The sequence below is a fragment of the Solea senegalensis genome, linkage group LG10 (assembly GCF_019176455.1).
Source record: "Solea senegalensis isolate Sse05_10M linkage group LG10, IFAPA_SoseM_1, whole genome shotgun sequence".
Lineage (NCBI taxonomy): Eukaryota > Metazoa > Chordata > Actinopteri > Pleuronectiformes > Soleidae > Solea > Solea senegalensis.
Window position 1 is genome coordinate 6,147,211 of NC_058030.1, and position 13,150 is coordinate 6,160,360.

At 38.3% G+C, this 13,150-nt stretch overlaps 1 protein-coding gene across 1 annotated transcript in view; it reads left to right on the forward strand.

Moving 5' to 3' along the window:
• The window catches only part of LOC122775766 (transmembrane protein 263-A-like), a 34,195-nt gene extending 21,580 nt beyond the window's left edge, over positions 1-12,615 (forward strand). The window contains exons 2-4 of the mRNA XM_044035911.1: positions 7,564-7,642; positions 8,888-9,017; positions 10,273-12,615. Coding sequence (XP_043891846.1) covers positions 7,564-7,642; positions 8,888-9,017; positions 10,273-10,553 — 490 coding nt within the window. The 3' untranslated portion in view covers positions 10,554-12,615. The remainder of the gene's footprint in view (positions 1-7,563; positions 7,643-8,887; positions 9,018-10,272) is intronic.
• The last annotated feature ends 535 nt before the right edge of the window (positions 12,616-13,150 follow it).

Genomic DNA, 13,150 nt, shown 5'->3' on the forward strand with positions numbered 1-13,150 from the left:
CAAACGGGACATAATATGAATGGCATGATGGTCATCAGTCAACAGTATTAAGTGCCTCCTGTCAATTAGACAAGTATGAGACTCACCCATCAAACATAAACACGTGTGTAATTATGTAGTTGGTCAAACCCACAGCTCTTAGTGTTCAATACCTGTACCAATACCAGTTTCCTTTGACTGCTCTCCAGCTCTAACATGCATACATGGTGTCAGGACTAATCTGTGATATCACTGGTGTATATTTGTTAAATGGTTGAAGAGTTCTATGAGATCATCATGCCAACAAGTTGTTTTTTTCTCACTTAAAAATGAGGTTCCCTGTGGGAGCTTCCTCACTATCTTCACTCTAAAGCTAAAATAAAACATGAGACTCTATTGGCTCTTTTCCACTTTTCAGGTCCAGCGTGACTGGGCTCGGCGTGGCTCGACTCTAATCGGTTTGGTATCTTTTCCATTACTATAGTACCACCTCAACGTGGACACAAACTAGTGACTAGTAAAGTTGTTTTCGGTGTACTGAATCATTAGAAGCAGTTAATTAAAGAGATGAGTTCAGTACTTCCTGCATAGACTCTGTCTGTCTGACACAGTCTCAGAACTGAAATACGGTGGAAGGGGTTGTGGCGATCGGCGGCTTTCAGCAGTGCGTTAAATATTGGGATTTTAGAAAGCCGAGTCGCGCTGAAACGGTGTAGTGGAAAAGTGCCATAAACCTCATAAAAAATGTAATCTCTACCCTGGCCATTCAAGGACAACTCTAATTTCAGATTGTTGAGGGTGTCATCGCTACTCTTCTTTGACCTGACCCAAATTATTCTGAGTCAGGTCTGCTGTTACTCTGTAATTAATTGTGTCCTCGTTTTTCTTAGGAGCTGATTTAATTCATTTGCTTCCTTATTTGTGATGATGCAAGACAGGCTATGGATAAAATAGAATAGATTAGAACACAGAAAGACTTTATTGTCATTGAACAACAAAATTAGTAGAGTATATTCTAGAATCTCCTATATGTTTAAGGAAAAGAGAGATTCCCATGCACAGCCAAAAAAAAAAAACCCACTGCAATCTGAAATTACTTAAGTCATTTTTTTTTTTTAACCAGACATTAATTTTTACAAAACTTTGTAATGGAAAACATATTTGGAACACTCATGTGATGATTTTGGAGATTATACTAATACATATTGTTTATTGTTATTTAAGGCACCACCAGCTTTGTTGTTCTGTGGTATTTGGATTGGAATAATGTGACTGAAAGTTAGGGGCCGTCAACGGTCCGTGTACTTTTTGACCAATTTGTTTTTTCGTTTAAACCAATGAACGTTTTGAACCATAAACAAAAAAAGAGAGAGAGAGAGATGATGTTTACCCTTTCTACCAGTAGGTGGCATTTTGAGAATATTTACGGTAAGTGTATGCCTGGTTTGGTCATAGGCCTATAATTATCCAGGTTGTTGATCCAGATGTATTGATGTATCTGGTATTTGATGGTTTTATTGCAACCTTTTTAGACCTGTATAGAGCATGTATTCTTTCTGTATGTTTTTATCATTTCAGAGCCACTCATACGTCCATTAAGGGAAGAGGATGTGTTGATGTGTAGCAATAAATAATGACTATTGAAAAAATAAAGAGGCATTTGGTGTCACCGTAACAACAGCTCAGATTTAAACCTGCATCTTCTAAGCATCAAAAAATGACAATGTGTTATTTATTTTTACTTTACTGACCATTTCAGACCTGTAGATATTTATGTTCAGACACTGAAGTGCAACACCTGGTGGTCAGATTTTGTAATTTTTCAATTGATGTCTATTTATACTGGCCATAGAGTGAAGGGACCTGTCAATCATTGTCTTGTGTTTGGAGATTGTTTACTAAAGTCACATCCTGTCTTTAGAGATTTCAAACACGGGGGTAAAATCGTAAAATAAAGAGAGGAGAAAACGAACCCTAGTTTTTCTTGAATAAACAAAACAGAATCAGTGATTGTTCCACACAGTCGACTAAAGTCGCTAAATTTGTTGCTAGTCGCTTTTTTAAAATTTTTATTCAGAAAAGTCACCGGGGATCTGTAAATATTCACACGAAACAGCACAAACCGTAAGCGTAAACATACAGATATTATTTCTCTTCGGGGGGTACCGTGTGGACGGAGAAATTTCCTGAAACAAGGTGAAGAAAAAGATCAGTTTTGTTTTTGACAGACAGACAGACGCCATTATTAATCCCTTTGGGAGGTTCCCTCAGCAAAATTAAAAACATGTGGCCTTAGTCTTGTATATTAGCAAACTGACAATACATATATATAGTTTTGATTCGGGTACTGCCAAAAAGGTTTGCCAGGTCTTTGTGATTGGTCCTGTGCTCTATTTAGCTCAGCTGTGAACGCTTGTCCAGCTGTGAATCTGAAGTGAACGATAAAATGCAAATGTTGTGTTTTTCATATCGTAATAACAATAACAACAATAATAACAATAATAATAATAAAAACAGTAATGATAATATCACTTTTCAAGATCACACCAAGCAGCACTGAGCCCAAACAGACACAGATTGTCAGTGATCAATAACAAAAAATAGAATAGAAAGCAAAAAATAATACACTGGCATAGAAAGATACTCTAATAAAAGGAGATTACAAGAGATTACAATAGTTACATATACAAATGTATACAGTATATGACCCCGGTAAAAACAAAACCTAAATCTGCTTTGTTCCTGGTAGCTTGAAGGAAGCCACCCAGTATAATTGCAATGTGGTTACAATGACTATCAACAATACAGATCAAACAACAGTACTTACTGTTAATTATGACAGAGGCTGTTCGACAAAGATGATGTGCTCAGATCAAGTCATAATTACTACCACGAACACCAGAGGGTTGGAATGTTCTCAAGCTGAAGCAATTAGTGTCCATCTGTTGTTGTTACAATAACTTTAGACAGCCTGATGATTGTTTTGCATCTTTGCATGTTTGATTACTGATGAGTGGAAAACACGTAATGTCCATTAATGACACCTGTAATTATAAGCTTGTTCAACCAAACTCTGCATGTCCTCAAAAAATGGTTCGAGGGAATTACGACATGTGATATGGAGCGCCTGCCCCAAATAATTCGTACAAACTTGGATTGTACTTGATTTAGAAAATCCTCTTCCGAACATCTTGGGAAATGTGGGAAAGGAGACAAGGGATGGAAGGGATAGGAAAAAAGATCCCAAGTCCCAAAATAACACATGTGATCTTACCAATGGAGGCAGCAGTGGATTTTCCTCCTGAGTATTTACATACTTCACTAAGTCATAGTCAAATGAATAAGGTTTTAAGTTAGCAAGTTATATGAACACGGTTTCACAAAAAAAGGTAATTGAATGAACAGTGCTGGATAGTGGGTCATTAGAAGTAGCGACATCAGTAGTTTTTCAGTAGTTTGGTGGTGAAGCTACAGTCCTTTGTTCTTGGTAAACAAAAGCGATGTCACGTCATTTGAATGATGAGTCCTTCATCTGACAATGGGCTCTGTCCACCAGCATTTCAGGGACAGGCGTGGACAAGAAGAGTTTATCCCATTACACTGATGAAACACCGGCTTTTTTGAGCAGTAGAATTGACTCCTGAGCACAATGTCGCTGTTGCCTCTGTCACTTCCTGTGTGGAATGACAATAAAGGAGTGTTTAACCACTGAGCACATCACATCATGAGACAAGATAGTGACATATAGATGTATAACGTGACAATTTACTGTACGGCATGCTGGCTTGCTTAGTATTTTTAAGGGATTTCTAAAAGGTTTCAAGTTATGAGTTGAGAAAGTTCTGCCAAGTTATGCAGCATTGGACAATGCCAATCACGGCGCGGTATGGCACGGTACGACGTGGCTCCACTCTACACGATTTGGTTGGTTTCCATTACAATATAGTATCTCCTCAACGTGGGCGGGGTCATCATAATACTGCTGCATGAAATTGCCTTTTTATACACGACACACACAAATTTGAGACATTTCCATGCTAAATGTTGGAGATTAATGATTAATCGGAATTTTTAAGTCTTTCTAATAGAGCATTTTTGGTTTTCGGGCCAAGTATTCATTTTTAAAAATGTTTTAAATAATTTCTTTCAGTTTCAGTTTTCAGCCAAGTGTTTCCTGATTTTCTGTGCATCCCTACTTTTTAATTGATCTAAGATGTGTATAGATCCAAGCAATAATTAATCTAAAATTAGATTTTGACACTTTAACAGACATTGCGCCTCCTGCGATTTGAAAATTGCAGTACGCCATATTGCAATTTCGATAAAATTTCAGCCCTAATCTACAGTTTGGCAGCGTTCAGGTTGATTCTTGTGTCGGACGTCTTGCTCATGTCTCTTCTAGTGATGACACTCTCTAACCAATCAGTGGCCAGCACCAAATACAGTTTTCTCATCATATTACAGATTAAAGTAGATGTTAGGTGTAGAGTTTATTACAGGTAACCTGAACTATCCCTTTAATTGAAGAATCGAGAGAACGCATGATTCCTTTTAAGTTGATTTCTGAATAATAATAGCAGCAGTTCCAGAACAGCTTTAATTAAAGCAAAAAAACAATTCTTTACCAATAAGTGCAGTAACAACATTCACTGCTTATTTATATTGGCGGAACAATCACATGAATTACCATTACACAACAAAGCCGTCCTCTGGATGCAAATAAATCAGAAATATCCATCACTGCCTTCTTGAAACTTATCCACACCTGTGTCAATAAAGATCAACCCAGCAGCAAGAATTTTTTCTTTAAGGAGTGGCCTCTAATGTGACAAGCAGGTCACAGGTTTGTTGTGTGCGTGAGTATTTCAAATTTGCATTACTTCCTGCACATGTCATGGAAAGGGGTGTTTCATAAATTAATGGCACAATGATGTTGCACCTTGTTGTAATCAGGTCAGGCCTCAGCTTAATAATAATAATACATCATATTTATATAGCACTTTTCTGGACACTCAAAGACGCTTCTTTACTTTGTAAAGTGCCTGAATATATGAGTTAAAAAGGGGTTATATAAATGACCAGCTTTGTAGAGTTAACTCATATCAATCCGCAGCTATAACTAATACCTCACAAATGCTCTACTGCATGTCCTTCACTGTTCAGAGTTTCCCAGGTGTCATGGAAACAATAATAAAGCATATAATTAATGAACGAGACCTACTATCTGTTGCTCTGCTGCTGCCATTCTTCTTCTCATCCTGTCGTTTCACTGACTAGTTTCCACATACTTCAACGTAGAAACTTCAATCACAATGTTCAACTCAATTAGGACAATATTGCTTGCAGTTTTGTTATTTGAATGTTTCAAAATATTCCACACGTTTTGTACATTTTCACCTATAAAATGTTCCCATACTTAAACGTAGAAACTTAATTCAAACTTCAAAACCAGTGCAAATGACAGGACGGGTCAAGGGCTGGGGGTGCACCCGAGCAAGGCATTAGCCTTGTCTCAATTGAGGGTTTGGATCCTGTGAAGTGTGTATCCATCGTCTAGATGTTGTCCAAATGTGTCACAGTGTGTCCCAATTGCCACACAAATTGATACGTACGTGTATCCTTCACAGCGGAGGCTATCCCAGAAATCTTTGCGCTTCTTTTTTTGTAAAACTTTAGTAAAACAACACAAAAACAGGTTCAGTGAAGTCTGGATAATTGTAAATAATAAATGAATATAATAAACTCCAATAGAATAGCATTATTCTATAATGTATTGAATAGTAATGAATAGAATGTAATGAATAGAACTCTTTTTACCCCACTGCCATCAGAATCCTCAACAGCTGAACAGGACTACAATAATCCTGTCACCTGGTTACACTGTCACTTTAATCTGTTACCGTCACTTTAAAACCTGAAACATGTCACTTTAAATCTGTTAAACTGCACAACCAGTATTCACTTTATGTACAGTTCTTATTTCTTGTTTATATGCATATGTTTACACTTATTTTATGCATATATGTTATGTTAGTTTTTTTTGTAATATTCTCATTCCTTGCATATATGCATATGTTTACACTTATTTTATGCATATATGTTATTTTAGTTTCTTGTAATATTTATATTTTTCTTATGTATATTTATACTTTTCTACTTTATGCTGGTGTTTTTTGAGTGGACAGCAAAGTAAGAATTTCATTGTACAGGGAAACGTGTTTCTTTACTGTGCATATGACAATAAACACTTTGAATCTTGAATTACAAAAATAAGATATAATCATGATTTAATATGTTATCAATAACATTCTTCATAGTATTGAATTATTAATATTATTACTTCTTACATATTGTTGTTACAGTTATAAATTATTTATTACATCAGATGTATAAATATACCAGATGTTTTGGGACGTTTGGTCTGATTAGAGCTTAAATCGTCACACAGCGCATGACTTCCGTCTCTTCCTGAGTGAGCAGCCGTCATCATCTCCTCCCTCGGCTGCTCACTTGGGAGGATCCAGGCCCTGAATTAAGAAAAGACTAGGGTGTGCACTGGGTGTGTAAGAAGGATGGGTAAGATGCATAGGTCAAATACCACAAAGACTTCACTTCCTTAAATGCTCAGGAGGCGCAACACTAAGAGAAACTACTGATCACACTGCACAGTGCATGTCAGTGTGGTCAGTGTGGTACGTTCCCGAATTGTTGAGAGAACCAAAAACTGAAACATCATTCCATTATTCATGTTGGTTATATTATACCCTAACTATAAGAGAACGTTCTGAGAACGTTGTCCAGAGGTTTGCCGTTGCTAGATTCATCTTTAGGTTAAAATGTAAGGTTATACCTAGCTTTTTTTTTATTTATTCATATGAACCACAGAGGAATATATTTACTCCACACTTTCTTGATTAGTTTTGTCAATAAGGTTGTGACAAAGTAACGTTAGGAGAATATTAGGAAAACTTTCCATATCAACCACAGGAGAACCGAGAGAGGAACCTTCAGGGAATGTTCCCACAACCAAAAGATAACGTTCCCAGAACGTTCTGGGAACCAGACATTGATGTTGAGTATTAGGGCCAACCTTAAGATTTATTTATTTTTAATCTTTCCAGAATAAAGTCATAATATTATGAGAATAAAGTCGCAATTATTATTCAAGCAAAATCTCAGATCAGATCAGACCTGTGTCAAGATGAGGAAAGTTACATTTTGATCGAGATCTTAGAAAAGATTGTGAAAGAAACCGAGAAAGATATTTAATAGTAATATATTAGATAAGGGGGAAAAAAGAGAAACTTTATTCTCCTGAAATTACGACATTTTTCTCGTAATATTATGACTTTTTTTTTAATATTACCACTTTATTCTCATAATATTACGAGTTTTAAAACATTTCTGTCTTCAGTTTGCCTCTAATGCCCCGTCGTAATACCCCGGCTGTTGAGTCTGCCCTGTAAGTGCTGCTGCACAGTTTGTACTGGAAGATTTCTGTCGACACCGTGCGGACGAGCGCCGCCGTGACAGCCTACACTTAAGTCAACAACATGACGTCACTTCCGCTCCCGTTGTTGACAGAAGCGCATCAGGAGAAACGGGGGGAGAGAGAAGCAGCGCAGCACATAAACACGACAACAGCCACGGTGACGGGATGAAGGTAAGAGACGGAGGCTGTGTGTCTGTCTGTGTGTGTCTGTGTGTGTCAGTAACGTTGTTGACAGTGTGTCATCTCTCTCTCACACACACACACACACACACGCGCGCGCGCAGTTAGATATCTGCCCAGATGCAATCAATTAAAATATCCAAACAATATGGCACTCACACACTCACTGGCCACTTTATTAGGTACACATTGAACGGCATCACTAATACCCGGGATGGCTCTCTGTTGTTTCGACGTGTCCTGCGTTATTCTCATTATAGTGGACATTTGAGTAACCGTTACTTTCCCCATTTTATCATTGCCGAACCAGTACTGGCCATTTTCCTCTGACCTCTAGCACTATTTTTTTCCCCTTCCGGAGAACTCACTCACAGCTCACTGGTCTCCTTTTGTGCGACCATTCTTTGTTTTTCTATGAAAACCCCTGTAGACTCGTACCATAACCATGCCACGTTCAAAGTCACCTGAATTGCATTTATTTCCAAACCTGGCGTTTGCTTTGAACTTCAGCACATGCCGCCATTTGATTGGCTTTTTCAGGTAGTTGCATTAACGAGCGTTTGACATAAATACATAAATAAAGCTGTATTGCAAGTAGGGGCTGCAACGATTAATAAATTAATCATCCCCTCTTTTGATAATCAAAAACATAATTAAAGCAAGCTTTTGGATTTTTCAGCTTCTTAAATGTGAATCTTTTCTGGTTTCTTTGCTCCATATAACAAAGACATAATTCAAACTAGGGATGGGAATTAATGGACAAAATCACTGGATCGGATATGGGACAGATAAAAATGTAAAATCAGATACAATCCAAAAATCCATATATATCGCATGCTTCACTATGCGAACTATGTTTATTTCTTCTTTTTGGGAGAACAATATAATATATGTCTTTGATGACAGCTTCATAGTTCAGGAATTGGTCTAAAAATGACTGTATCGGTCTGATATTGGTATCAGTAGATACTCAAGCTTGTGATATTGTCCCATCCCTTATTAAAAGTAAATCATTCTGGTTTGTGGACAAATTAAGAAACTCGAGAATAACTTGTTTCCAGGGTTAGTAAACGCCGATCAACATTCTCTGACGAAAATAATGGTTAGTTAGTAGCCCTCATTGTCAGAAAGAGATATTAATGATGCCAGTAAAAGAAAAAAAGCTAAGCAATCACTCAGATGTTCCATAGAATCATCATTGTCAACATAGTGTGTTGTATTCACAATGTTATTCAGGTGCTGACTTCACCGCAGGAGGTGGAGGGGGAGAACCGCTCACCTGCTGTGAGCTGTGAGAACAGACAAGAGGAGGAGGAGGAGGTGGAGGAGGACGCCCCCTTCTGCCCTGAAGAGGAACACACACATGGTGAGAGCAGCCACATCAACACAAGCTGTGTCCCAATAGTCGAGGCTGCATCCTACTAGGGCCTTGTCGGCTGCACACTTGAAGGAGACCTAATACATTCTGGCAGGCTGTTCACCGAGAGTTTAAATGCCGCCCTCCACAGTTTGAAGCCCATAATCAAACAAAATATCCTTAACAATCACCCATCCATCTTCTAGCGCTTTATCCTCCACACGAGGGTCGCGGGGTACACCCTGGACAGATAGCCAGATCTGTTTAAATGTGTCTGATATAAATTGAAGATATCTAAAATCTAATATTGATTTGATAGTTCAATATTTTATGTGATACTGGAGGAAATGGAGATGCATCAGTGTAGATGCCGGTGTGTGTGATGTATCTCAGGCTCTCAAGAGTCACATAATTTCCCTTAAATCTCTTCATTCCCTAAACAACCCTGACATTTATCTCCACACACATTTCTTATTCTTATTTAGACATATGACCTATATATAAGTATATTTAGGCCAACTATTTAACCACTGCAGTCTACTCTTACTATTTTATGATAATTAATGATTATTGTTATTGTAATTTACGACATGAAAAGTAGGACAAACACAGGTTGGACCAGGAAACGTAAATGAGATTAAGCTGCTGCTTCCTCTGTTGATCTACAAACATAGATTATTTAGAACTAAGCCCCGTTTAAATATTAAATGACAAAAAGCTTCACAATTATATCTAATCATATCATAATTATGTCTTGTTTTTTTGTATTTTGCTTTGTAACCAAAAATGGACACAAATTTTGCTTTGTGTCCATTTTTATACACAGTGGGGCTGCGACTAACGATTAGTTCCATAATGGATTAATGGAGTAGTTGTTTGGTGTGTAAAATGTCAAACCTGGAAGTGATGATACCTTTGAATGTCAGTTTTAATGATTTCTGTCTTGTATGGAACAAAGAAACTAGAACATATTTACATTTAAGGAGCAAAAAAATTAGAAAACATGTTTTAATTATTGAAAAAAAACCACTCAATTATCAAAACTATTTTGATAATCATACAGAGCCTGGTTAGGGTCACGGTTGGAAATATTTTTAGACCGGACTTTTGTCTCCCACTGTGACCCTAAACCATATGATTATCAAAATAGTTGACGATTAATTTATCGAATAATTGTTACAGCCCACACTCCCCAGACCCGACGTCTTACGTCTCGTATCTGTCTCTCGTGTCCGTTATTTCACTCTCCTTGTGTCTTTCTCAGGCACAGAGAAGAACCACCCCGGGCCAGAGGGAGGAGTCATATGGAGAGTGGGCGGCGGCCTGTTTAGCATGACACGAAGCGCTGTGGGTGCGACCCTCGGTGGTGTTGCATGGGTAGGAACAAAAAGCTTTGAGCTCACCAAAACGGCTGTGACCAGCGTACCGGCAGCCAGCGTAGGACTGGTCAAAGGCAGCGTTTCTGTGGTTACAGGAGGCGTCGGCGCTGTGGGGTCTGCTGTGGCAAGTAAAGTCACACCAAGGAAGAAGGACAAAGCTGACTGATGACAGTTGACTGTGTTGGAGCGCACGTGCGCGCGTTTAATGCGAACAAGATACCTCGGCTGCGTTGAATGGATTTTTATCATAGTTCCTCTGATTCACTTTGTACATTCACTCTTGCAGCAATTAAGAAAGAAGAAATCTACTTATGGCGCTTTTCCATTATACAGTTCTAGCACGACTCGACTCTGCTCGGTTTGGTTTAATTTGGTTTTAATTCTTGTCACGTTCGTGACTCTTCCGGTGACGACACTCTCTGACCTGACCAACTGGTGGCCGACATTCTGACGATGTTACATTTTGTGGAGATTCTGATTATCAGATGAGACGAAAGCTTTATCGCAGACAGCTCAGGTCCAAGGAGAACTGAGACAAATGTCAAACATGATATTAATAGTTGGGCTTCCTATGTCATTCTGCCAGTGAATCTCGGAGTTAAGGTACATCTTTGGTTTGCAGGAAAGGAGGCGTCCGGTCAAGACGTCTGGCGCCTTCCTTTGCTGATACCTAGAGTCGACCTTGGGGAGGACTGCATATTTGAGTTATCGGTCCTTTGCCCCAGTGAACGCAGGTTCAACACAGATATAATGAGGAACACACACGATGGCTGCCAGGGTAACACAGAGGCCTTTGTGATTTGCCAGTTGCAGCTGGTCTATACTGAGTCGTTAGGTTTAAAGAAGGCTAAAGGTACTATCCCTAATGGAAAAGCAAAATAAAAAAAAAGTCTTAGAACTATATAATGGAAAAGCCCCAATAGAAATCAGTTGTTTTCAATAGAAATGTGCTTCATTAAGAAGCACTGGCATCAGTGGTACTAAAGTAATCCCAGAATTCAACACTGGAGGATAGAACGGGATGCAACGTTATGCAAATATCCCATCATTTATGGAACACGTGAGAACTTCACAGAAAAGGACAATACTCTAGTTCCAATTATATTAAAGAATGAGTCCATGTATTTCACACTTGTGTTACTTCAGTATAGACACTGATCTAAAACAACGTCAGTCCTCACAGGTTGGATATTAAAACCAGGTCCTGTTCAGAGAATTAGACACAGGCGTAAGAATGAAGTCCGATTTTAACAGTCACAACTGACATCAATTCAGCAGTTCAACAGTTCAAATCACGTTCTTCGAGTCTCATTATGAACTTGTTTCAGTGTTTCAACCAGTATTTATTTTTATATATATACATAAAAAAATGTTTTCATTGTATCCTGTTTAAGTTTGCTCTTCGGTGGCGATATTAGTGTGGGAGCTCTGTCTCGTAAGTTTGTTTGTCGCATGGATAGCACCACCTGGTGGACATCCCAAACTGCACCATGGCTCTGAATCGTGTGATCCCTTTTATGCATAATATTGGTCCCAAAACGGCTGTTTAAAAAATACAATAAGTGAATATAAACTTCTGAGAAGTCTGTGGACCTAAACGGAATGCTAAATATTTACAAGGGGATTCGTGATTTTGTGTAACACATTCCCGATTAATCGAGTGATCATTTCATTCAACATGCCAAACTCACAATTTCAGTTAAAAACAGACTGCTGGAAAATGGTTTTCTTTTACACAGACACAAAAAACATCTGTAAATATGCTTGAATCAGTTCAAAGGATAGTCTTCATCTATAGTCCATGTTCTGATGCTACAATAGGTGCCTACACATCTTAAGGAATTCTAGAAGACATGGCATAAAGAGGGTTTTTTATATATATATACATGTAAGTGATTTTTGGTCCCATCATGATATAACAGTATTTCACCTTTCACATTTGCTTGAATTCTGTAATTTCATTGTTGCTGTGAAGTTTAAATCCTCAATTTTGCTGCATGCCTCTGAATTGTTTGACATTCAGACGAAAGGCTTTTTTCCTCTCTCTCTCTCTCTCTCTCTCTCTCTCTCTTTTATTTTGGCCTCAGATCCCCCACTCTATCTCTGTCCCTTTCTGATAGTTTGTAACCCTGATACTTTTTAAAGCAGTTTTGTGTATTATAGAATTATTTTTGCAAAAGACTGAATATTCTGTGAAAATAAAACAAAACAGCTGTGTTTTCTTTGAAGGAAACCTCAAATCCATTTTATCACCCTGGTCACAGGGAAGTCATTACTGAATAAGCCACCAACAGAGAGATGTAGTGTTAGATTTAAGTTTGGATTGAAAGTGCTTTAGGGCCTTAATATGGTTGCATACTTACTCGTATGTCTGCTAAAGTATGAAATGAAATTTGGTCTCACTTTGTAAACCTTTCACTCCTTGCAAGATATCCCATAATAGATACAAGGACTGCTGCTAGAACAATAATAATAATAACATATGCGTATTCAGGGTCGGTCTCTTGTGTCACATATGATGTTTCGAGGCGATCGGTCAATGCGTGGCCAAGTTATGGGGCACTTCCTGTTCGTCTCGGGCTATGACATGTTTCCACCAAGTTTTGTGAAATTCAGTGCAAATTAATTTTGGTTTGCTCCATCCATGTTTTACCTTAGGGGGCGCTATAGAGCCCTGGAGGTGCGGAAATGAGATATTGTCAAGTTGCACCGAATTTGACAAAACTTGGTGGACACATGTCACAACCCAAGACGAACAAAAGA